Source organism: Marmota monax, unplaced genomic scaffold (genome assembly GCF_021218885.2).
Source record: "Marmota monax isolate L192 unplaced genomic scaffold, Marmota_monax_Labrador192_F-V1.1 WCK01_AAM20220418_F8-fsc00005, whole genome shotgun sequence".
Lineage (NCBI taxonomy): Eukaryota > Metazoa > Chordata > Mammalia > Rodentia > Sciuridae > Marmota > Marmota monax.
Window position 1 is genome coordinate 12,680,566 of NW_026692254.1, and position 26,778 is coordinate 12,707,343.

The window sequence follows — 26,778 nt, forward strand, 5'->3', positions numbered from 1 at the left end:
TTTTCTGCCTCTGTTGAATGGGCCTAGTAGCAATGAGACACAAGAAATTGGGCTATAAATATCATTCTCTATTAGGGAAAATGGGCTCCTTCAGAAAATGACTGATTCCAAGGAAAGTAAAAGATAAGAATGGAACATATAATAGCAACAGAAAATAAAAATGCTCAAAGAACAATAGGGGCATATCAAAAGGACTCAGGAGTAACTTCAAAAGGTCTTCTGCTGTTCAATTCAGAGACAATTAGAGCATCAAAGCAAATAATGATAAAGAACTATAAAGCATTACATAACATAAAAATCAGATCCAAATTGAGATAAATAAATGAGAAGGGAAAGCTGCTCCTTATAGTAGAATGCCAACCAGTTTGTATAGAAGAAATAAATCAACAACTGATGCTGTAATTGGTAAGTGAAAGTCTGATGAGGAACAGATATTCATAGCATCAAAGTGTCTTCCTCATAAGTGACCAATTAAAAAGGAAAATATTAAATTTCCAGTGGGGAAACCTGGTGGCCATTACCTTAATCAAATGATCATTGCCATTATTAGCTTAATTAGGACAAAATATCTTTATATGAGGCACTGAAGACATCCACTGCTGTGGTTTTCCTGCCCACATTGTGTAACCTAGATCTAATCATGAGAAAATACGAATCAAAATCTGTACACTTAAAAAATGTTAGTGAAGAAAGACAAAACTCAGGAACTTTAACAGGTAACTGGAAAACAGAGACACGACAATGAAATACAAGTGATCTTGGAATGATCCTGGACTAGGAGGGAAAACTATGAAGGATACTATTGGGACAATTGGCAAAATTTGATTATAGGCTATAGATTATATAATTTTATTCATGATTTTGATTATATTGTGTTGCTATGTAAGTGAAGGACCTTATTCTTGGGAAATACTCAGGTATTGATAGGTGAAGGACCATACAACTTGTTCAGAAAAAAGAGAATGAGGCAAATGGGGCTAAAATTATTAGAATTTTCTGGAATTTTAAAATTTCAAAATGTATAAACCTCTTTAAAATGATGCACAGGGGGCATGGGAGTGTAACCCAGTGGTAAAGTATTTGCCTAGCATGTATACAAGGCCCTAGTTTCAATTCCCAGCACTGAAAAAAATGAAAAAAAAAATACACAGGGGGAAAAACATGACAAAATACTCAATTTTACCAACAATCAGAGACACACAGACATGCAATATTTTTTACCCACTAGAAGGGCAAAAGTATTATTTTAAGTTCACCAATAACAAATACTGACAAAGATGTAACAGAAGTGCAAATTTTTGCAACTAATCTGGAAAACAATTTGGCATTGTTTTAGAAGGTCCACCTAGCAATTCTATTCTTAGATGAGAGCTAAATTTTTAACACTGTGATCAGGAGGTCAAAACGTCATATTCATCATAGTGGAAACCGGACATCAATGTGTTCAAGAGAATGGGCAAATAAAATTGTAGTATATTCATACAATATTATGCAGCAGTAAAATGATGCATAATTTCAAATACACATAGTTGTCTCTTTGGATCTGTGGGGGATTGGCTCCAGGATCCTACAAATACCAAAATCCATGAATGCTCAAGTCTCTTGTACAAAATGGTGTCATGTTGCATAGAATCAAAGCATGCTCTCCTGTATTCATTAAATAATCCCTAGATGAATTATACCTAATATGTTATATAAATAATTCTTATATTATTTATTGGGGAATAACAAGAAAGAAAAGTCTGTACATGTTCTGCACAGATGCAATTTTTTTTCTTCCCAAATAGCTGGGATTACAGGCATGTGCCACTATTATATTTTTGATCCAGCATTGGTTGAATCCACAGTTGCAAAACCTACAGAGGGATGACTATATTTTGAATGAATTTGAGAGAAATCAAATGAAAAAATAAACCAAATAAAAACACATTCTATTTTCATAATTCAAATGCTAGCAAATGCCCAATAATATATTGCCTTGAGATACATGCTTGTGTGATAAAATATATACAAATTGAAAGGAATGATGAACAGCCCACTCAGATATAACCACCATTTATTTCCTCCTTAGCTCTCTCTAGTGATGAGTGAAGTATTGGGGAGGTACCCAAGTGTTGGTTTTCAGGTTAAGGGTAGTTTCATGAATGTCCTATTGTATTTCTCATGTATATACAAGATGTGTGTAAATATTCTACTACAATGCATTTTTTTTTTAATAAGGGAAGGATTTTTCTGTGGTTCCAACAACAATGCCTGGCCTCTGGTACAAACAAGAATCTATAATGAATATAAACTGTAGAATACATCAAATATCACATTGAAAAAGTGAATGGACTGACACATCTTTCCTAGAAGTGAAGATATTAAAACACAAAGCAAATATAAAGGTGATATAAACTCTGTGAATACCTAATTATCCTTGGACAGATAAAATGAATCACCTCTCCAAGTCAACACCTAATCCTGACAAATAAAATAATCAAGAGAAAGAGAATTAAGCCAGTAATGAGTAGAAACTGGAAAGCAGTTGTAACTTCAAAAGAACTACAAAATATAAACTCCTAGAGCGATGTGATACTCAAATCATCACTGAAAAATACCACCTTTGCTAAGCCTAGGAGACCAGAGGATACTCAAAGTACTTGGTTAGATGATGAAGGTATACTAGTGAACTCTATTTTATGTTTTTAATATTTATTTTATTTATTTTTATATGGTGCTGAGGATCAAACCCAGGTCCTCACACATGCTAGGCGAGCACTCTACCGCTTGGACTAAAAAAATTACAAGTCAGTATTTATAGGTGCTATAATCTTCCAAATTCATGTGTTGAAACTTCATGGTCAATGTGATGGTGTTAAGAGATAGGACTATTAGGAAATGATTAATAATAGCATAGCCCAAAGGGATGGGATTTGCACACTTGATAAAGAACTTGAGGGAGTGAATTCTGACCCCTTTTGTCCTTTTGCCATGTGAGGACACAGGAACAAAGCACCATTTTGAAGCACAGACCCATTACCAGACACCAAACTTGCTTGTCCTTTGACCTTGAACTTTCCGGCCTCCAGAGTTATAAGAAGCTAAATTTTATTGTCTATCAATTACACAGTCTTAGGAATTGTTATAATAGCTCAAAAGGACTGAGAGTTGGTGCTTAATTGAGCTCAGTATAACCTAGTTCTTTCCAGCTGAAAACAGCTTCTGCATTAATAAACAAACTTCCACAGGATTTTTTATACTGGCCTCTGTAGACACTAAACCGGAGGGCTTTCCCTGTTGCTTTGGGTGAATCCTGTTCTCACTCTCTACTCACATGGGCTTAGGTTTTAATGCATTCCTGTGAAATCATAATATGAGATCATACTAGACAAACACATTTTTCCTGAATGGGGAGGTTGAAACAATGAGCAGCTAGTGGTCAGAGCCAGCTCTCTGCAGACTGTTAGTTCACCTTCCTGGCTGCATTGAACTTCCATCACTTTTAGATTATACCTGTACTCTCTGTATCTGATTACAGACAGTAATCTGTAGTTTAGTCTAACTCTTTAGTCAGGTAACATGGGTTCTTTTCCAAAGAGAAAAGGTATAAATGAATCAAAATGCTACTGTTCTGTTAAATGATATGACAGTGGGAAAAGAAAGTCAAGACCACAGCATAGACTTCTACTGTGGATAGCTGGGGGTGAAGGAGGTGGCTGGCTTTGTACCCTCCTCATCCTGCAGACCAGTTATGATTATTAGCTGGCATGCATGAGCTGGACTATCCAGAGGGAGAGAGCTCAGTAGGATCAGCTCAGGCAGCATCAGTATAGGAAAGGCCTAGGGAGTTAGGTCCTGCCTCATATCCAGAAAAACCCAGGCAGACTTTTCAAACGTGTTAAGAGTTTGTTATTGCACATGGTAGAATTCTCAAATATCCTCCATTAATGCAAAGAAGGATCTCATTAATTTTATTATAAAAAAAACAATGACAGAATATAAGCTTATACATTAATATATATATTATATTCACAGTATACTATAGCTTCAATTTATGAACAGAAATATCCTGTTTTTTCTTCTTTTTCTTTTCTGTTTTTTTGGCATCACTGATTTGCATTTTTACTTGATCTTGTAATTTAGAAAAGAATGCCTGAGATGACTTTAGGGCCTTGTCTTTTCCTTCATCCTGCAATTAAAAACAATACATGCTCATACTGTAAGGTATATGATCACATGGAAAAACAACCCAAAATATAAAAGTATGTTATGATTAAAACAATGTATTAAAATATAAATAGGAAAATAGACTAAAATTACAATATAATACATCAATTAGCATAGAGGTATTCTATACATTCTATACTACTCTAACTTTCTTGCAACTTAAGAGAGAGGAAGAAAAACAGGTAGAGGACCCAGATTACTCTGAGGACTCTACAGGAATAACTCAATAACGCTTAAGGCTAATGTTGCAGCTAAGTCAACAGTGTTCTCCTTAGTACCACAGGTGGGCTGTGTTGCTGGCTCAGACACTCAAGTAAAGGGGACAGCCCAATGCATACCACTCACTTGCTCTCAAAGGTCTCTGCAGTAGTTTTCTTTCCCTTGCCCTTACCTTTAATAAGGAAACTCTGCCAGTTTTGGTCAGTTGTTTCAACTTCTCTGATGCTACTGCTTTCGTGTATTTCCCTGTTTGATCTGGGTTGCTCTTTTCAAGCAATTTTCTCCGTTTCTCCTTCTCCTTTATTTTCAAACGTTTTTGATATTTCTTTTTCCTCCGTTCTCGTTTCTTGTCTGTAGCTGTTTTCTCAGCAGCTGTTTTTAGATCTCCAGCTTTATTTTTCTCCTAGTAAAATATAACCACCAATGTATCAATTAATCTAACCTAATATCAACTCAGGGAATCAAAAAGTAAAAGAGGAAACTGCAATGGTAGGTAGCCAAGGTGCTGTATGTCTATGGTACAGCACATGAGGCTAGAAAGCAATCCCTGCCTATGTTTCAGACAGCTCTGCTAACTCTAAAACCTAGAATGTTTTCTTTGACAGGACAGACTCATAGACTGTTCAGCCTCCAAACTAATTACACAGGCAGCATGGAGAGTTAGATACTCAAGTTTACAGACCAGCAAAGCAAATCCTCTGCAGCACTTAGACTTCAGCAAGGGCTTCAGGGAAATGCCTGAGGTTGTCCCAATAGGGTGATAATGACAACCATTTGGGCTGAGGTCAAAGGTTCCCAGAGACTGAGGACAGAGAGGGAAGGGAAACCTCACTTTAGTAAGGATCAATTTCCTCTTTTCTCCTTAGGTGCCAGGGCTGTCACCTGCATACAGATGGAAAGATTAACATAAGGATGGCTGTAGCAACAGAAAAGAAATTGAGGAGGAAAACAGAAGGCCTGCTGCTAAACCAGCCAGAAGATGAGGGCCTAAAAGAAACCATCATTATTACATAAGGCAAGAGCTTCAATGTTCACAAGGCATAGATTTCTTCCAATATCCAAATGTTCTATTCTACTCCAGATTTCATTGCTGATGAGCATTACATGGATAGAACAAGTGGGGAGATGCTGATTAAATTAATGTTATTATATAAACAATCTGTTTGAAACTTAACATCACTGCTGATATTCGCATTTGATTATCACAAATAATTATTCTGATTGGATAATTAAAACTGCTTTTGTAATAATTCTCATACCTTTCCCTCCTAATAATGAGTGAAGATGGAGACTAGGGTTTAAATATCATAACATAGCATCAGTTTGATGACGTTCTCATTCTCCTGTATTTACAAGGGACTGGCTCAAGATCACTGCAGGTTCCACAGATGCTCAGATTCCTCATATATAAAGGTTAAACATTTGTATGTAACTTATGTGCATCTTCTCTTAGACTTTGAACCATCTTTAGATGACTTATAATACCTAATACAACATAAATGCTATGCTAATAGCTGCTATACTGCATTGTTTAGGAACAGTGACAAGGAAAGAGTATGTACACGTTTACTATAGATTCTTTTATTTATTTTTAAATTTTTTTTGCAGTGTCTCACACATGCTAAACAAGTGCTCTATCACCAAGCCAGATGCAATTTTTTTTTTCCCTTGAGTATTTTCAATCTATGGTTGGTTGACTCTATGGATGCAGAATCCACAGATATGGAGAACTGACTGTACCAAGAAAGAGCTAACATAAATTAGAACAAAAAATACAAATTCAAGGAAAATGACATTCAACAAAGGGAGATCTGGCAATAATCAACTAACTTCTAAGCAGATATTGAATGTTTCAACACTGGCTTCTTACCTTGATTTCCTCTGGGGCCAGGAGGGCTGCATCACTGACACTCACTGGAGCTACTTCTTCCATGGTTATAGCTGGCAGATTTGACACAACCTTAATCTCTGGTACAGGCTTGAAGAGAGATAATACATTTAATGGGAAGTCAGAAATAGCCGTAACATACACACATACACATATATAATATTTTATAGAAATTATTTAATATGTTAAATATGTTGACAGCCAAGGTCTGAAGCTAACTGGAATTGTAATAGTACTAGTGGGCAGCACAGGATGCCTCTGAAATCCTATAAGAATGAAGTAATTTAGGGTCTTTTGTCACAAAATCATTCCAATAGCATTTATTTCTACAGTTTCACATGACATTTCTGCCATATTCAAACACCAGTTCTTTCATCTGTTAATAAACTAGTCCCATCTGCCACCTATATGGACGTTCTCAAAAAATCCTATCTATGATTTTATAAAAAAGTTGATTTCTGTTAATATTATCTTGCCTTTGGTTATGGAAAAAATGCTGGCACATATACAGAGAAAGATGCAAATAAAATGCTTGTGGGAACAAGAGTAAAAGTACAGACTATTTTTTTCCCAACATTTTTAATTGGTGCATTTTAGTTGCACATAATGGTGGGAGTACAGACTATTTGATAAAGAAATTTTCTCATCTTCCAGCTTCTGAAAATAAATCTTCATAAATATAAATATGAAATGGCATTGGACCGCTGAAAAACTAAAGCAGTATCAAAATAAATCAAACATAATAAATATGAAAAGGAGAAAATAATACAACACTAACTCAAAAGCCATTTACTTTCTGTTTTTTGTCCCCCACCTCCCCTTCTTGTTTTGAAAGTACCAAAGAAACTCAAAAGTTAACATAGGATTTATACCACTCATGCTAATAAAAGAGCACTCATGCTGGTGTTCTTTGTATCTAATTCTTACTTGTCCCTGTGAGGAACACCAAAGAATGAAGAGCAAGAGAATGACTTCAGACACTTCTATTGCCTCAGTCAGGGAAAGACTGGGGTATGGGAAAGAACAAGACTGAAACTTAGGTGACCAGGCCACTACTGCAAAGCAGGTTAACAACTCCTCTAACCACTCATTTTCCTTTTCACAGTCCTGTGCATATTCTAGTTAATTAGGGAAGTATTTGCCCCAGGAAAATTCCCAACAAAGAATAAGCTAGAAAAACAACAGGATCCTGGATTTTAAGTAAGAGAGAAATGTCAGAATGTCAGAGAAATCATTTCTTCCACTGGACCATTTTTCAATTATTTACTAGGGATATTGTATTCTAGTCTACAATTTAAAGAAAAATATGAAGCAAAAAGAGACAGTATAAAGACAACAAAAAATGATGGCTGATGATTGGTAAATCAAGTCTACAGAGACAGCATGTGAAAAACCAATCTAAATATGAAAAAAGGAATATCAAGGGGGAAACAATACTGGCAATATACATTTCTGGGGAGAAGAAAAAAAATCATATATATATATATATATATATATATATATTTTTTTTTTTTTTTTTTAACTTAGTCAAGTAGATACACATTCACTCCTCCTTCAAGTCCCAAGATTTCAAAAAATGCTTGGGGGTTTCCTTGTGTTAGGAACTGGGACAGGGTGAGGAACACAATAATGAAATATCACACACATTTTGTGTCAACCTAAACATGAATAGGGAACAACCAGCCCAATCTTTGCAAGTGTACTATGGAATGAAAAGAGAACTAACAAAGTAATAACAGATAAAGGGAGGAGGAATGGGGACAGAATACAGGTCCTGAATGTAATTTACAGGGAGAAATTTTCAGGTCTAAATTCTGAAACCAAATAAATAGTTTCACAAAAGCTCAGCAAGTTTTATTAAAGTCATGTCTGGATATTTTTTATACAGGGAGAGTTTGTGGATTGGGATTGCTGGCGGGGCTGTGGTTTCTGTGCCGAAAATCCACTCCGCGGGAGCCGCCATTTGCTTTCTGCTTGCTGTCTTGATGGCTCTGTATACACTGTCCGGCAGCCGCACCTAGAGGTTGGAGCTGGGCTGCGTGCCGAGCCCTGTCCTCCGAAGGCTGGACTGCAGCCTCGAGCGTCTCTGTGGCCTGTTCGCCGCTGCACCTTCGGGCGGAGCCTGCTCTGGGGTCGTTCTGCACCCCCCTGCCAGGGGACCCGTGCTCCGGAGGAGGGGGACGGAGAGCCGCGGCGGCAGCCGCTTGGGCCCCTGGGGCCTGGCACCGGGCTGAAGAGCTGCGGAGGCCAGGGCGGCTCTGCTACGGTCGCAGACAAGCGCGGACGCTCGTCAGCGCGGCCCAGAGTTTCATTTCTAGAAATCTGGACTGGAAACAGAAGCAGCAGTTTGTATAATCCCAAGAACTTGCTTATACCAGGAAGCTGTAAGGGCAACATGAATATCACTGAGGAGATGTAACATGGTGGCAGGCGCAGAGAGATCAAGTCTCTGACATCTTCAACTGCGCGGGCATAGGGAGCCGTAAACTGTCTAAATGCTGTTTGCTCAGGATCACTAGGCAATGCTGAGCTGACGTGGATCTGGGGTGTACAGGCTGGGCCCCTCAGAACACACACACAGAGCCCGAATCGGAGGCAATTAAGCTCCGGTTCGCCTGCTTCGTGTGACTCAGCACTAACGATCCCGCTGAAATAATTGGCCGGCCCTTAGGAACTTACAGAGGTAAAAGCCAACCGAGCCTTCATAGGCAGTGGCCACAGGACTGAAACGGGGATTGGGAGAGACAGTCAGGACCCACCCGTTGCATTGGTCATCCGGCAAAGGGAACAAATGGTCACCATTTGCATGGGATATCACCATGGCAGAGAAATGGCGTCACGGGCGGAGGAGATAACTGCATTGAAACCAGCGCGACAGGTGTGTAATCCCCTAGCCATCTCTCTCCACACAGCGGGGAAACCTTAAGGGCCACTCCCAGCTCTCCTGTGAACGCAATAACCAGACCGAGGGAATCAGGAGTGGCGCGGGACTCGCGGTGCGGAACTCCCGGCTACCGCTCCCACCAGTGCTGACAACTGAGGTCTCTTGCACCAGCTACCGGGGGCGTGGCTACAGGAGGGCAAGCAAATTCGCTGGGGGATCTCAGCCCCAAGCTCTACAAACTTAGGGTCTGAGGGAGGCAAACAGGGAGAGTGAGCCCAGGTGTTCATGAAAACAGGGCTCCCAGGAGCAGCAGACCTGGCGTGTAGCCAGTATTGTGGTGAGCACCACAGGTGAGCACGGCCTGGCTTGAGGAAACACAAGACAAGGCCCTAGACACTCAGGATTGGAGACCCGCCCAGTCTAGGAGAAAGAGCTGCTGCACAGTGAATGGTTCCCACCTATTGAGAGGAGAAGCTTGGCCCAGTGGGCACAGCTCCACCTACTGGAAGAGAAGTTAATAGAACTCTAGGACTGCATTTATTATTATTATTATTATCATTTTTTTTCTTTTCTTTTTCTTTTTTTTCTTCTTTTTCTTTCATTTTCAATTTTTATTTGTTGTTGTTCTTTAATTTTTTTTCAATGTTTCTATTTTTTTTAATTTTTTTTTATTTTATTATTATTATTTTTTTTTAATTTTAATTTTCATTTTTTATTATCACTATTATTTTTGTTAAAATTTTTTTTTCGTCTTTTCTTTCTTTCTTATCTAATCTTTGTTATTCTTGTTTCTTTTGTCTTTTCATTTCTTTTCAATCTTCTTATTCCCCCTTCCTTGAATTCTACCTGCCTACTCTCATTCTCTTTAGTGACTTCTTCCCTTCCCTTCTAATATCTTTCCTCTCAAGCATCAAATAAATCTATAAGAGTAAACAGTAACTCAGCAGTCAAACAGAACAAGAAGTAACATGAGCAGCATAAAAAAGCAAGGAAGAAAAGGAGTACAAACAATGAAGGACAGCCTAAATATTCAGGAGGACCTAGAGTCAGCAGAAAAATGGTCATATAAAGAACTCAAGGAATACCTTAGACAGATGGAATGGAACCTTAAAGAAGATACGAGACAGCAAATCCAAACAGTGAAAGAACACTTTGAAAATGAATTACATAGACAGATAAAAGAAGAAGTTAAGCATCTTTATCAGGAGATTGAGATTATAAAAAAAAACCAAACAATAATTCTAGAAATGAAGGAAACGATAAACCAAATTAAAAACTCAATTGAGAGTATCACTAACAGAGTGGAGCAAGTAGAAGCCAGAACATCAGATAATGAAGACAAAATATATCATCTTGAAAAGAGCCTAGCCAACTCAGAAAGGCTGGTTAAAAACCACGAGAAAAACATCCAAGAGATATGGGATAACATAAAGAAACCAAACCTACGAGTCATCGGGATAGGAGAAGGTACAGAGATTCAAACCAAGGGAATGAGTAACCTGCTGAAAGAAATAATTACAGAAAACTTTCCAGAAATAAAAAAGGAAACGGATATACAAATTGTAGATGCATACAGGACACCGAGCACACAAAATCACAGTAGACCAACGCCAAGACACATTGTTATGAAGATATCCAATATACAGAACAAAGAGAAAATACTAAAAGCTACAAGAGAAAGGAGGCAGATTACATTCAGGGGTAAACCAATAAGGTTAACAACGGATTTTTCATCACAGACGCTGAAAGCGAGAAGATCCTGGAACAACGTATTTCAAACACTGAAAGACAATGGATGCCAACCAAGAATTCTGTATCCAGCAAAATTAAGCTTCAGGTACGATAACGAAATAAAAATCTTTCATGATAAACAAAAGATAAAAGAATTTGCAGCCAGAAAACCAGCATTGCAAAGCATCTTGAGCAAAACACTACAGGAGGAAGAAATGAAAAACAATAACCAAAACCATAGTGGGAAGTGCCTCTATAAAGACAGAGGGCGGGGAGAAAGCTAACCATGGAGAAACAAACTAAATTAAAAAAAAAAAAGAAGATAAATAATCAAACATGGCTGGAAGTACAAACCATATATCAATAGTAACTCTAAACATTAATGGCTTAAACTCTCCAATAAAGCGACATAGGCTGGTAACATGGATTAAAAAAACAAATCCAACAATATGCTGCCTCCAGGAGACACATCTGATTGGAAAAGACATACACAGGCTGAAGGTGAAAGGTTGGGAAAAAATATACCATGCACACGGTCGTCGTAAGCAAGCAGGGGTGGCCATCCTCATATCGAATAAAATTGACTTCAAGACTAAATTAATCAAAAGGGATAAGGAAGGACATTATATACTGTTAAAAGGAACCATTCACCAACAAGACATAACAATTATCAATATTTATGCACCAAATAATGGTGCTGCGACATTCATAAAACAAATTCTCCTCAAGTTCAAGAATCAAATAGACCACAACACAATAATTATGGGTGACTTCAACACACCTCTCTCACAATTGGACAGATCCTCCAAACAAAAGCTGAATAAAGAAACTATAGAACTCAATATCACAATCAACAACCTAGACTTAACTGACATATATAGAATATATCAACCATCATCAAGTGGATATACTTTTTTCTCAGCAGCACATGGATCCTCCTCAAAAATAGACCATATATTATGCCATAGGGCAACCCTCAGTAAATATACAGGGGTGGAGATAATACCATGCATTTTATCTGATCATAATGGAATGAAACTGGAAATCAATGATAAAAGACGGAAGGAAAAATCCTACATCACATGGAAAATGAACAATATGTTACTGAATGATCAATGGGTTACAGAAGACATAAAGGAAGAAATCAAAAAATTCTTAGAGATAAATGAAAATACAGACACAACATATCGGAATCTATGGGACACAATGAAAGCAGTTTTAAGAGGGAAATTCATCGCTTGGAGGTCATTCCTCAAAAAAAGGAAAAACCAACAAATAAATGAGCTCACACTTCATCTCAAAGCCCTAGAAAAGGAAGAGCAAAACAACAGCAAATGTAGCAGAAGGCAAGAAATAATTAAAATCAGAGCGGAAATCAATGAAATTGAAACAAAAGAAACTATTGAAAAAATTAACAAAACTAAAAGTTGGTTCTTTGAAAAAATAAATAAGATCGACAGACCCTTAGCCATGCTAACGAAGAGAAGAAGAGAGAGAACTCAAATCACTAACATACGGGATGAAAAAGGCAATATCATAACAGACACTACAGAAATACAGAAGACAATTAGAAATTATTTTGAAAACCTATATTCCAATAAAATAGAAGATAGTGAAGACATTGATAAATTCCTTAAGTCATATGATTTGCCCAGACTGAGTCAGGAGGATACTCACAACTTAAACAGACCAATAACAATAGATGAAATAGAAGAAGCAATCAAAAGACTTCCAACCAAGAAAAGCCCAGGACCGGATGGGTATACAGCGGAGTTTTACAAAACCTTTAAGGAAGAATTAATACCAATACTTTTCAAGTTATTTCAGGAAATAGAAAAAGAAGGAGCTCTGCCAAATTCATTCTATGAGGCCAACATCACCCTGATTCCGAAACCAGACAAAGACACCTCAAAGAAAGAAAACTACAGACCAATATCTCTGATGAACATAGATGCAAAAATCCTCAATAAAATTCTGGCGAATCGGATACAAAGGCACATCAAAAAAATTGTGCACCATGATCAAGTAGGATTCATCCCTGGGATGCAAGGATGGTTCAATATACGGAAATCAATAAATGTTATTCACCACATCAATAGACTTAAAAATAAGAACCATATGATCATCTCAATAGACGCAGAAAAAGCATTCAACAAAGTACAGCATCCCTTTATGTTCAAAACATTAGAAAAACTAGGGATAACAGGAACTTACCTCGACATTGTAAAAGCTATCTATGCTAAGCCTCAGGCTAGCATCATTCTCAATGGAAAAAAATTGAAGGCATTCCCCCTAAAATCTGGAACAAGACAGGGATGCCCTCTATCACCACTTCTATTCAATATAGTTCTCGAAACACTGGCCAGAGCAATTAGACGAAAGAAATTAAAGGCATAAAAATAGGAAAGGAAGAACTTAAATTATCACTATTTGCAGATGACATGATTCTATACCTAGAAGACCCAAAAGGGTCTACAAAAAAACTACTAGAACTAATAAATGAATTCAGCAAAGTGGCAGGATATAAAATCAACACGCATAAATCAAAGGCATTTCTGTATATCAGCGACAAAACTTCTGAAACGGAAATGAGGAAAAACACTCCATTCACAATATCCTCAAAAAAAATAAAATACTTGGGAATCAACCTAACAAAAGAGGTGAAAGATTTATATAATGAAAACTACAAAACCCTAAAAAGAGAAGTAGAAGAAGATCTTAGAAGATGGAAAAATATACCCTGTTCATGGATAGGCAGAACTAACATCATCAAAATGGCGATATTACCAAAAGTTCTCTATAGGTTTAATGCAATGCCAATCAAAATCCCAATAGCATTTCTTGTAGAAATGGATAAAGCAATCATGAAATTCATATGGAAAAATAAAAGACCCAGAATAGCAAAAGCAATTCTAAGCAGGAAGTGCGAATCAGGCGGTATAGCGATACCAGACTTAAAACTATACTACAGAGCAATAGTAACAAAAACAGCATGGTACTGGTACCAAAACAGGAGGGTGGACCAATGGTACAGAATAGAGGACACAGAGACTAATCCACAAAGCTACAACTATCTTATATTTGATAAAGGAGCTAAAAGCATGCAATGGAGGGAGGATAGCATCTTCAATAAATGGTGCTGGGAAAACTGGAAATCCATATGCAACAAAATGAAACTGAATCCCCTCCTCTCGCCATGCACAAAAGTTAACTCAAAGTGGATCAAGGACCTAGATATCAAATCAGAGACTCTGCGTCTGATAGAAGAAAAAGTTGGCGCCGATCTACATATTGTAGGGTCGGGCTCCAAATTCCTTAATAGGACACCCATAGCACAAAAGTTGACAACAAAAATCAACAAATGGGACTTACTTAAACTGAAAAGTTTTCTCTCAGCAAGAGAAACAATAAAAGAGGTAAATAGGGAGCCTACATCATGGGAACAAATTTTTACTCCTCACACTTCAGATAGAGCCCTAATATCCAGAGTATACAAAGAACTCAAAAAATTAAACAATAAGAAAACAAATAACCCAATCAACAAATGGGCCAAAGACCTGAACAGACACTTCTCAGAGGAGGACATACAATCAATCAACAAGTACATGAAAAAATGTTCACCATCTCTAGCAGTCAGAGAAATGCAAATCAAAACCACCCTAAGATACCATCTCACTCCAGTAAGATTGGCAGCCATTATGAAGTCAAACAACAACAAGTGCTGGAGAGGATGTGGGGAAAAGGGTACTCTTGTACATTGCTGGTGGGACTGCAAACTGGTGCGGCCAATCTGGAAAACAGTATGGAGACTCCTGGGAAAGCTGGGAATGGAGCCACCATTTGACCCAGCTATTGCCCTTCTTGGACTTTTCCCTGAAGACCTTAAAAGAGCGTACTACAGGGATACTGCTACATCGATGTTCATAGCAGCACAATTCACAATTGCTAGACTGTGGAACCAACCCAGATGCCCTTCAATAGATGAATGGATAAAAAAAATGTGGCATTTATACACCATGGAGTATTACGCAGCACTAAAAAATGACAAAATCATAGAATTTGCAGGGAAATGGATGGCACTAGAGCAGATTATGCTTAGTGAAGCTAGCCAATCCCTAAAAAACAAATACCAAATGTCTTCTTTGATATAAGGAGAGCAACTAAGAACAGAGCAGGGAGGAAGAGCAGGAAGAAAAGATTAACATTAAACAGATACATGAGGTGGGATGGAAAGGGAGAGAAAAGGGAAATTGCATGGTAATGGAGGGAGACCCTCATTGTTATACAAAATTACATATAAGAGGTTGTGAGGGGAATGGGAAAATAAACAAGGAGAGATATGAATTACAGTGGATGGGGTAGAGAGAGAAGATGGGAGGGGAGGGAGGGGGGATGGTAGAGGATAGGTAAGGTAGCAGAATACAACAGTTACTAATAGGGCATTATGTAAAAATGTGGATGTGTAACCGATGTGATTCTGCAATCTGTATTTGGGGTAAAATTGGGAGTTCATAACCAACTTGAATCTAATGTATGAAATATGATATGTCAAGAGCTTTATAATGTTTTGAACAACCAATAAAAAAATTTAAAAAAAAAAAAATAAATAAATAAAGTCATGTCTGCTGTATCAACACATTAAACTGTTATCACACTTACTGGTTTAGGAATGAAGTGGAAGTTTGACAGGGCATCCAATTTTAAAAAGAGAGAATCCATCATCTTCTGAATTTCTACATGTTCTGGATTTTCTTCTTCTTCTGTTTTTTGCTTAGGAAATAAGGTCAACAACATCAGAGCAAAAAGATAAAATAAATCATATTTAAAACAATAAAGACCAATGAGGACATTCCCAATTTCTTAGCACCAATCTTTCAGCTATAAAGAAACAGTGCAAAGGTAAAATTAAAGTTATCAATAAGCACTTATCAACAAGGGATGTTTTCCCTTTGGGAGCCATAGAAACCACACTGCTGACATTTAGAACTTACAGTTTAATTTCCTTGGTATTTACTTCTTTCAAGAACTAAGTTACTTTCACTAGGATGGCTATAATTTAGAAAGAAGAGGGGAAAATACCAAGTTGTAACAAGGTGAGGATATGAAGAAATTAGACTCTGTGTATGGCTTGTAGAAATGTAAAATGGTATGGCAATAAGTTTGGCAGCTCCACTAAAGATTAAACAGAGAACTACCACATGGCCCAGCATTTCCACTCCTAGATATTCCTTCAAGATAATTAAAAATATATACTTAAACAAAAACACTTACACAGCACTATCTGCACTAGCTAACAGGTGGAAACAAACCAAATGCCCATTAATGGATGAGTAGACAAGTTGTGGCATACAGATGTGTGTATGTATGTGTGTGTATGTATGTATGTATACACACACACACACACACACACGAATGAAGACTATTCAGCCATAACAAAGAAGTACTGATACATGCCATGATCTTGAAAACCTGCCAAGTCAGTCACATATCATATGACTCCATTTATACAAAATGTCCAAAATAAAATACTAAATTCACAGGAATAGGATGCAGATTGGTGGTTGTCCAGAGCTAGGGTGAGGGAAGAATGAGGAGCAACTACTTAATAGAGTGGGCTTATTCTGAGACAGTAAAATGTTTCTGAAGCATAGACAAGCACAACTTGCACAACACTATACTAAATGCTCCTGAACTGTTCACTTAATTTTATGTATCATGTCAACAAGGGAAATTTTAAAAAAAGAACTAAAGTATTAATAATAATTAGATTTTGTAGAATTATCCAAATACCCATTTGGACTATAGGGACTTCTTTCATTTTATTTATATGGAATTTGTTAAAAATTTATTTTGATTAACAACACTGAAAAAATTGACAGCAATTTTAATTCTACTGAGGAGAAAATGTAAATTTCATACATTTCTCTTTTGACCCCAAATGCTTATTCTAAAAGAATATTTTTTTGGTTTATTTGTTTTTATTAAAACAGGAAGGAAAATGAAAGCATGACCCTGATGCCAGAGAAGCATCCAGATTATTTCTGAGGTCTGTCATCGGCGCCTGTCCAGGTACTATGCTATACTGCTTTTTTTTTTTTTTTTTTTAACTTAACTCACTTTTTAAAAATTATTAAAGACAGGTATAGGTATGGTATGCACCTACAGTTCCAGCTCCTTGGGAGGCTGAGTCAAGAGGATCATTGTGAGCCCAGGAGTTTAAGATCAGCCTGGACCAGTCTGGACAACAAGTGAAACACTGTCGCAAGACAGAAAATTCTATACATGTCTTTTCACCTCATCCTAGACAATAATATCTGTGAAATCATATATTTAATTTTTATGATCCACATTACATACACAACTGTAAGGCTGATCCACATGCTGTTTACTATCACCTTGCTTATTACTTTTAGAATGGATACTGGTCATCATCCTAGACTTCTAATGGAATGGGTCTAGAATTAGCCTGGCTAATTTAATTAATATACAGGAACTCCAAAGTTCATTGTCAAAAAACATAATTGACCACCTACACTCAAGAGAAAAATAAAACTATCATTTTTACAACTTGCAATAAGTTGCATTAAGTTGTTGCAGTATTTAATTTTATCTTTCATGGTTACCAAATATTTCCTTTATTTATTGAGTCTCTTCAAAGTAGCCAGAAAACTTGATAGCAAGCATTGACTCAAGCTGTATATACACTGTCCTTCAACTACTGCCTTGGGTTGCAAGGCAGCCAGGAAGTAATTTTATTCAAATATTTCTAGTTCTTCCACTTTACAGAGTTTCAGGACACTGGTTTGCTGTTAATGCTTGAGTAGCATTAATTAATAGAATCTGACAGCAACTTTATAAGGCTCTTGCAGGAAAAAAAATACAATTTAAACATGGTCACATATTGACCACATATCCAACAGACCCAAAGTGAAGACATAATTCAATTACTTAATCTTCTTGGAATTATGATCTTGTCCTGCTGTCTAACCAGAGATTACTTTGGTGAATTCAAAATCATATATCAATAACTTCAAAATATCAATAAGAAATCATTTTTAAAAGTATAGCACTGTATAATAATTGCTGGAAAGTTAGTAACAGGATGCAGAAGTATATGGTGATCAATGTCTAATTGTAAAGCAAACCTCCTGATCCTAAGCATTCAGTAGAAATATCATAACCTCAATATTCCAAGCATGCTTTGTCTCACACGTATATGAGATGACAGAAGGGCCATTTCAGGATTTCAACAGTCACAAAATGAATGGCTCTCTTCTTTTGTTCCTTTCATAATAATAGCATTGCCTTGGAGGCCTCCTTACCTGGTTAAGTTTGATGTATTCTTGTTCATATATTTCAGCAAGGCTCAATTTACTCTTCTCATGGTCTAATGTTAAACGCTTTTTATACTCATATGCATCTTCTTTAGGTTTTTCTTTACGTACAACATCATCCCAAGCCTAAAATATACAGGGTAAAGTGCAGTACAAGTTAACACAATAATTCCCAGGCTTACACAAAAATTGGAGCAAAAAAGAGTAATTTTCAACTTAAGCAACTTCAAGTCACAAAGGATTATGAAAAACAAAGAGAACATTAACTTAGATATCCTTTTCACCTTTATTTTAAATAAGTCTTCTGGTTACCAACTTTAATTCCACTTTTTCTCGTCACAGTTTGTCGAAGAATCAAGCCTTGTGTTCATCTTTTCATTTCAAATTTTAAGCTACTATGCATATAGCACCCTCTCCCTTCACATCCCTGTATTTTTAGACACAAGTTCAGGTAAACATTGTACATACATTTTAAAGCCATCGCATATAGTGCATGTCATATACCTTTTATTCGAAGTTTACAAAGTTCAGGTAAACATTGTACATGCATTTTAAAGACATCTCATATAGTGCATGTCATATACCTTTTATTCGAAGTTTACAAAATCAGATCAACTCTTAAAAATTCTTTCCTAGATTACTAATATTTGAAAAGACATTCTCTTTATTTGTTATGCTAGATACTATGTCTAGACCAATGGTCCCAAGTGTGACCATGGCAAGTCAAGATACCAGTAACCACTCTCACCACTCAACAGGTCAGCAAAACTTAGAAAGGAAGATGGTGGCAATGACTTCTGATTACCTTCTCCCCTCAGGCACAATGCCTGTCTTTCCTGGGTACTAGTGAAGAGCAGAACCTCACACAATAGAAGCTGAAGACAACCTGAGACTATTCCCCTGCCACAACCCTGTGACCCTGCTTTCTATTGAGATAGGAGTCTGGCTACATTGCCCAAGTAACTCACTATCCTACCTCAGCCTCCCAAATAGCTGGGATTACAGGTACACACCACTGCACCTGGCTCCTAGTCATAAAGCTAAGTAAAGAACATTACTGAGCGGAAATGAAGAAAGCATTATTCCTCCTACTTAAATCCTCTCATATTATTTCTAAAAATTTTAGTGAAGTCTAAATTAAGTTCAATTTAATTCTTACTGACCTGATCTCGTATTCTCTGCTTAATGATATCTTCTAGTTGGAAGGTGGTTTCCTCTGTGATCACAGGTGCTAAATGAAACACAACATTAAAAAAAAAAAATTATTTTTTTATTTAATTCATTTATTTTTATGTGGTACTGAGGATGGAACCCAGTGCCTCATGCATGCTGGGCAAGTGCTCTGCCACTGAGCTACGACTCCAGCCCATACACACATTTTCATTTAAGAAGATACATATTAGTCGAGTGAGTTTCAAATTGTGGTCCTTGGACTTACAACATCAGCAACACCCTGGGAACTTGCTGGAAATGCAAATTCTTGGGCTGACCCCATACTTCCTGAATCACAAATTGAGAAGGAGAACAGCTGTCCATGTTTTAGTTCTGATGTTCCGTCAAGCTTGAGAACCACATTAGAATATATGTGGTAATAAGTGCTAATACGTCTATCCCATGTAACTGGGGGCTTTTCCCTTGTTTTCCATTCTCTCTTTTGCTGAAATAAAATGGAAACTCATTTGAACTCAATGGGCACAAAAAGATGAGATGACTAGGGTTTTAGGCTGAAGTTTATAATTCAGTTGGCCATGACGGGTTGCAAGCCTCATAAACAGAGCACTTGAAGAAACCTGATATCTATCTATTGGTTTCATTAGCATAGCAATGTCAAATTTGAGCAGACTAATAGTAATACGGTTACACAGGAGAATGTCCTAGTTCCTGGAAGATACACATAAAAGTATTTAAGAGTGACTTAGAATATTACTTTCAAACAATTCAGCAGAAAAAAAAAGCATATACACAATCACAAATACATGTAAGGAGAAAAAAGATAAAAATGGCAGGGCACAGTGGCGTACATCTTTAATCCCAGCGGCTAGGGAGACTGAGGTAAGAGGATTATGAGTTCAAAGTCAGCCTCAGTAACTTGGTGAGACCCTAAGCAACTCAATGAGAACCTGTCTCTAAGTAAAATATTAAAAAAACGCTGGGATATATCTTAGTGGTACCAGGGGAAAAAAAAAAAAAAAGATAAAAATGGCAAAACATTAACAACTGGGGCTGGGGATGTGGCTCAAGTGGTAACACGCTCGCCTGGCATGCCTGGGGCGCTGGGTTCGATCCTCAGCACCACATAAAAATAAAATAAAGATGTTGTGTCCACCAAAAGTGAAAAATAAATATTAAAAAAAAATTCTCTTTCTCTCTCTCTTCAAAGAAAAAAAAAACAAAAACGTTAATAACTGGGGAATCCAACTGAATGGCATGGCATATGGATATTTACTAAACTATTTTTTCACCTTTTCCGTATGTGTGCACGTTTTATAAAAGGTTGGGGAAAAAGAAATGTCCCCCCCAAATTTTCTATGAAAACAGAATAATACAAAAAACACAGAAACGAAGAGTCTACAGAAGTCCAGCGGACACCATACCCATCCGGACAGCATGATCAAAGTGCAGGTTCTCCTCTAGGAGACTGTTCTCTGGTCGCTTTTGTGCTGTCACTTCCCCTTGAAGCTGCCAAGGCTTTTTTTCCAACAACTCTTTTTCTAAAGATGCAATTTTTTCATTCATCTAGGTAAAAGACAAAAGTTTTTACTTAAAAATTAAACTTATACTCATGTAAAAGGGCATAACATTTTAAAAGTGGGAAAGAAATGTATTATTCCTCAATGTACTTGTTTTATTCTTAAATATTGGAAATTGTTTAGTAAACATTTGATGTGTTTCTAGGCTCTATTCTATCCAAATGATCTATCTATTCACAGTCCAGTATCAGTTTTAATTATTAGAGCATTTTAGTCTTTTTTTTTTTTTTTGCCAGTGCTGGGGATCAAACCCAGAGCCTTGAATATGCAAATATTCTACCACTGAGCTATACCCTGAGCTCTCTAGTTTTTTAATACTTATTTTATTACTTATAGCTAATGTAGCCTGACTCTTGGGACTATGCACGCCAATTCTCTTAACTTTTAAATGGCAACAATTATGAAGACTTTAGTGTATTAAAAAGCAGCTTGTATAGCTACCTTACAGAATGCTCTTAAATTTTCCTAACTATTCTGTTGCTCATCTGCTGATTCTTCTAGTATCTTGTGCCTTCATTTTAGTTTTTCCTACCTCTTATTTTCTTCTTTTGTGGCTACACTGGCTAACATTTCTAAAGGAATGGTAACTGTAACAGTGGATATCTTTTCTTATTCCTGATTTTAAAGAAATTTCTAGAATTTTACCATCATGCATGATGGAAGCTTTTGATTTTAAAGAGACATTTCTAGAACTTTACCATTATATATGATGGCTTTTGGACAGATGTATTTGTATCTCATAAGGAGTATAAAAATAACAATGGGCTCAGTTGATAGAGTGCTTGCCTTGCATACAAGGCCCTGGATTGAATTCCCAGCACCACATACACACACACAAAATATACATATATATATAAATAAAACACAAACAATAAAACAGGACACGAATACTGAATTTTGGCAAGTCTTTCTGACACAGACTTTTTCCCTTAACCTCTTAAAACCAAGAATCACATCAGACTTCCTAAAATGATTCAATAGAATGAGACCCACTTGCTTTTATGGCATTATTTTTTCACTTTGTTATTTGGGATTTTTGTATCATTATTCTTAAATGAGACTGAGTGTGTGTATATTTTATTTTCATCTTTGTCAGGGTTAGCATTCCATATTATAACAATTTCCCAAGAAAAAAAGAAGTTTTGAAGTTTTACTTTACTCTTTACTTAATGTGGAAATTAATTAAACAGCATTAAATTACCTATTTCTTGAAGGTCTGATATAATTTCACAGTAAAACCAAAGCTTTCATTTGTCAGAGGAGGGTGGGAGAAATGAGGTGAGAAGACATTTATTTTCTTTTTTTAATTTTTATTTTTTTAGTTGTAGTTGGACACAATACCTTTATTGTATTTATTTGTTTTTATGTGGTGCTGAGGATTGAACCCAGTGCCTCACAAGTGCTAAGCAAGTGCTCTACTGCTGAGCCACAACCCCAGACTCAAATTTGTTTTCTTTTACGGTGCTTTTTTCCTCAGATTTCTTTTGGAGACAATCTGGCAATCTTGAATTTAATTCAGATTCTCATACTTTTTATAATTATTCCAGTATCTTGTTATCTTTGATAATCTGCCTATTCTCATTTCTAATTGTATAATCTTTTTGCATTACAATTATTTATTTATTTATTGCTTTACGATTCTTAATACACCATTATTCAATAATTTATCATATCTCTGATTATATATAAGGTATGTTGACATCAAATTCACATCTTCCTCATGTATTTTGTATAATGATGAGGGTCTCCTTTTACCATCCATGCTATTCCCCTTCTCCCTCCCACACCTATTCCCTATCTAGAGATCTAATTGTATAATTTTAAGGTGGACAAATGATAAAGCCAAATGACTGGAGCCACACTACCTCTATTAAAATTAAGTGACACGTCATCTACCTGAAATTATGTCATAAGCAAACAATTTCCATCAATTTGGAAGATGTGTTTGAGATGGTTTTAATTAAAATACAGGCTATATGTAACACCCACAAAAATAATTTACACAGCACTTTAAAGAGATAGGCAGCATTTTCCAGAGGAGTTCAGTTACACCAAGAGGCTCAGGGGATGGCTAAGCTGGAGAGACATGACATGGGTATATAAAGACATCAGGCATAAAGAAAAGAAACAAACTAAAGAAAAAAGAAAAGAAAAGGCCCCCAAGGCTAAGAAATGCAGGAACTGACTTTTGCAAATTAGAAGCTTCAATGTGGCATCTACATACACTGTGCTTTAGAGTGGCTGTAAGATTTTTATTCTTAAAGGATAGTCGGTATTTCCCACAGGAAAAATATGATAGATCAGACTGAGTTCCACAGTCATGTAAAACACATAAAACATTTCTTAAATTTCTTAAAATTACCTTCTCCTGTCTTTTTTCAAAAGAGGATTTAACTTCATCAGGATCTTTCTTTACATTTAACACATCTGTATCTTCAGTTTCTTTATCATCTGGCAAAGCAAAGGTCACGCTTTTTGAGCCTTTATGCTGTTCACTATCTTCACTTTCTTCAAGGTCATTATCCTCATCCCTGTAATACCAAAATGTGTATCAAAGGAAAAACAACTTTTCACTAGAAAACAAATACAATTTTCCTCTATTGAAGTTCTTTTGTATCTCTAATGTCCCAAATATATTCAGAACTTCCAAAGTCATTAAGTTATTTAAAAACAACAGAAGGAATTATTTAGGTAAAATGCTATGTAAGAAATAGAACAAAAGGGCCCAATATGTGCAAATAAATTATTCATCAATCTATAATACAAAGTTCTTATTTCACAGAAAGAACCTCGAGGATTACTAGCACAAAACCCATATCAGGGCTGGGATTGTAGCTCAGTGGTAGAGCACTTGCTCAGCACATGTGAGGCACTGGGTTCGAGCCTCAGAACCACATAAAGTAAATAAAATAAAGGTATAAAAAACAGATTACCATCTTTAAAAACAAACCAAAACTCAAAAAAAAAAAAAAGCTCCTTTCTTGTAACAAAGGTTTGACTGTTACTGCCAGAAATATTTTTCTTCATTAACTCTAATGTTCCTTCAAGCTATATGAGATAATCTGAAATTAGAGAATCTACTATTTGAGAATTTAACTGCTTAAGACAAACATAGCTGACAATTATGAGCATACGTACATTTCTAGTTTATAATGTAAAGGATTATTTAAAATACTCACGTTTCAGAAATACTTTCTTCTGCTTCTTCTTCAGCAATTTCTTCCTCTTCTTTGTTTGAATCCAGCCCATCATCACCATTTACCATGTCTTCATCACTTTCAACTGGATCAAAAAAATCTTTGTATTTCAGATTTCTTGAACTTTTATCTGACTAAACAAGAAGATTTTAAAAACATTTAATGAAAAACAGAAAAATACATAAAAAATGCATGTGTATACATGTACTACACACACACACACACACACACACACCCACACCCCTTTCCTACTTTAACACTAGCAGCCAAAAATAATTAGGGGAAACTCCTAACTAGTAACATTGTTATAAAACCACAAGAATTGGAATGTAACAAACTACATGGAAGTGTAGATCCATTTGTACATATGTACATATGGCATATATATATATTGCTTGACTAATTCAACATTACCAGCCAAAAAATAATTACAGGAAACTAGTAACCAATAACACTACCACAAAACCATTAAGAACCGAGATATAATAAACTGAATGTAAGTACAGTATTTATTTATTTATTGGACACAATACTTTTATTTATTTTTATATGTGGTTCTGAGGATAGAACCCAGTGCCTCACAAGTGCTAAGCAAGCACTCTATCACTGAGCTACACACCCAGCCTGTATAGTCTTATTTATAATTGACAAAACAAGAGCCCACTATTCCTATCTCTAAATCTTTTAACTATAATTATTTCCAAAACACCCCTGCCTACATGGATCTACACTTCCATGTAGTTTGTTACATTCCAGTATTAAATATTTTCATTCCCAATTATTTTTCATGTTTGTTGAAAATATGTTTGAGGGAAACCTGTGAATACCTCTAATGTGTGATTATGGTTCTTAAGCTATCTATCAAGAGAATTATTTTGTGACAAGGAAATGATAGCTTCAGTTTAATTTCACCAATTTTTTTTCAATTGATCTAATACTTCATATGTGTCTTGATGAATTCTGAGGTGCTTAAAATCTCTCTTAGGAAACAGAACAAAATCTTAATTGAGGAGGAAGAAAGTACTCTCTCTTCTCCTCTTCCATAACTTTACCTTAAGTTTTTGATTTCTAAACAATTCTTCCTCATCTTCTTCATCAGAATCAATATCTTCAAAAAAGTCAATATCTTCTTTCTCCTCTTCATCTTTTTTTTGTTCTTCTTTTTCTATGTTCTCCAAAAAGGTCTCCATTTCAGATAGTTTAAAGAATTTGTCATCTACTATAGACTTTTCCCTTGACTTCTCTGGCTGTTTATTTTGCACCTTGCTCTGCTGTTCCAATTTGCTAATATCAAAGTCAAGATCAGAATCCTCATCACTGAAAACTGAGCTTTTCCTCTGATCAAATTTGCTTGAGTTTTTAGGCTTTTCACCAGCTTTAGGATCATTATCACCCACATCTGACACTTTCTCCTCCTCTTCCAAATCTTCTAGGTTCTCCTGGTTATCAGCCTCCATCTCTGAGCCATTCTCTTCACAATCCTGCTCTATATTCTTTGGAAGAAGAGTGATGTCTTCATTTTTAATTGTTTCACTAACTGCCTTCTGGAAGTATTGTAAAACTGGTTCATTTTGCAATTCCAGTTGTTGCCAAATTTGCTCATCATCAAAATTGTTTATCACAAGTTTTTGTAAAGGACTTCCAAGAATCCTACCATTCTCTAGTATTTTATTGAAGTCATAAAGAACTTTTGTTAAAGAAGTGAAGTTTGATGCTAATCCATCTTGAATCCTATTGGGGGAGGAGATCAAAAGACATAAAACTTATAGGTAGTGATTTCACAGACCTCTGAATTAAAAGAAAAATAAGATTCAACTCAAGTGCAAAAAAAATCAAACACAAACTATGAATTTTAAGTATAGATTCTGAGTCAGGCACAGTAGCATATGCCTGTAATCACAGCAGCTCAGGAAGCTGAGGCAGGAGGATCACAAATTCAAAGCCTGTCTCAGCAACATACAGAGGCCCTAAGCAATCTAGGAGTTGTTAGGCCATGGAAGCATAAACTGATATATGGGAAGAAATAATCTATACTCCCTTTTCTTCCCATACAGAATTTGAAGGCTGCCGGCAACCCACGCCCACGTGAGAACTGGTCTCCGAGCCCGGGATACGTGCACTTACGTGAGAAAGCGTTCGGGTTGGCTGGTGGCTTTACCGACCTCTCTCAGACACCGCTCCAGGGTCCGCCGACGCCAGACCCGAGGAGCCATCGCCGTCAGCTACTCCAGATACAGCACCTCATGCAAGGGAAGAGAGCCGACCCGGAAGAGAGCTAAAACGGAAATTCCGCGGCAAAAAGGTGCCTAGCGTAACCCGCAACTCATAGCCGAAGGTTCCGTCGTGCCTAGGTTCCGGACCCACCTTAATCGGAGCCAATGATAGAGTGAGAACTTTCACTGGGCTTGCGTAGTGGGGCGGGGCAGAAAACAGAAAATAGCTACTGGTCAGTCCAGGAATCGTTGAATTTCCTCCAGACTTTATGTTTGGGTTTCCTGAGGGGCCCACAACTGGTGACGCGTGGTCGTTTTACGTTTCTTCTTTGGATACAGTAGGTGGCGAGTTT

The 26,778-nt window shown here is 36.6% G+C and overlaps 1 protein-coding gene across 1 annotated transcript; it reads right to left on the bottom strand.

Moving 5' to 3' along the window:
* Positions 1 to 3,926: 3,926 nt before the first annotated feature.
* On the bottom strand, positions 3,927 to 26,738 carry Mphosph10 (M-phase phosphoprotein 10). The gene is made up of 11 exons (XM_046435685.2): positions 26,337 to 26,738; positions 25,265 to 25,943; positions 24,195 to 24,346; positions 23,378 to 23,546; positions 20,860 to 21,001; positions 19,429 to 19,496; positions 18,254 to 18,391; positions 15,591 to 15,701; positions 6,299 to 6,406; positions 4,601 to 4,831; positions 3,927 to 4,171 (listed from the first exon to the last, which is right to left on the bottom strand). The coding sequence occupies exons 1-11, from the start codon at positions 26,423 to 26,425 to the stop codon at positions 4,022 to 4,024; spliced, it is 2,037 nt and encodes a 678-aa protein (XP_046291641.1). The 5' UTR covers positions 26,426 to 26,738; the 3' UTR covers positions 3,927 to 4,021.
* Positions 26,739 to 26,778: the final 40 nt, after the last annotated feature.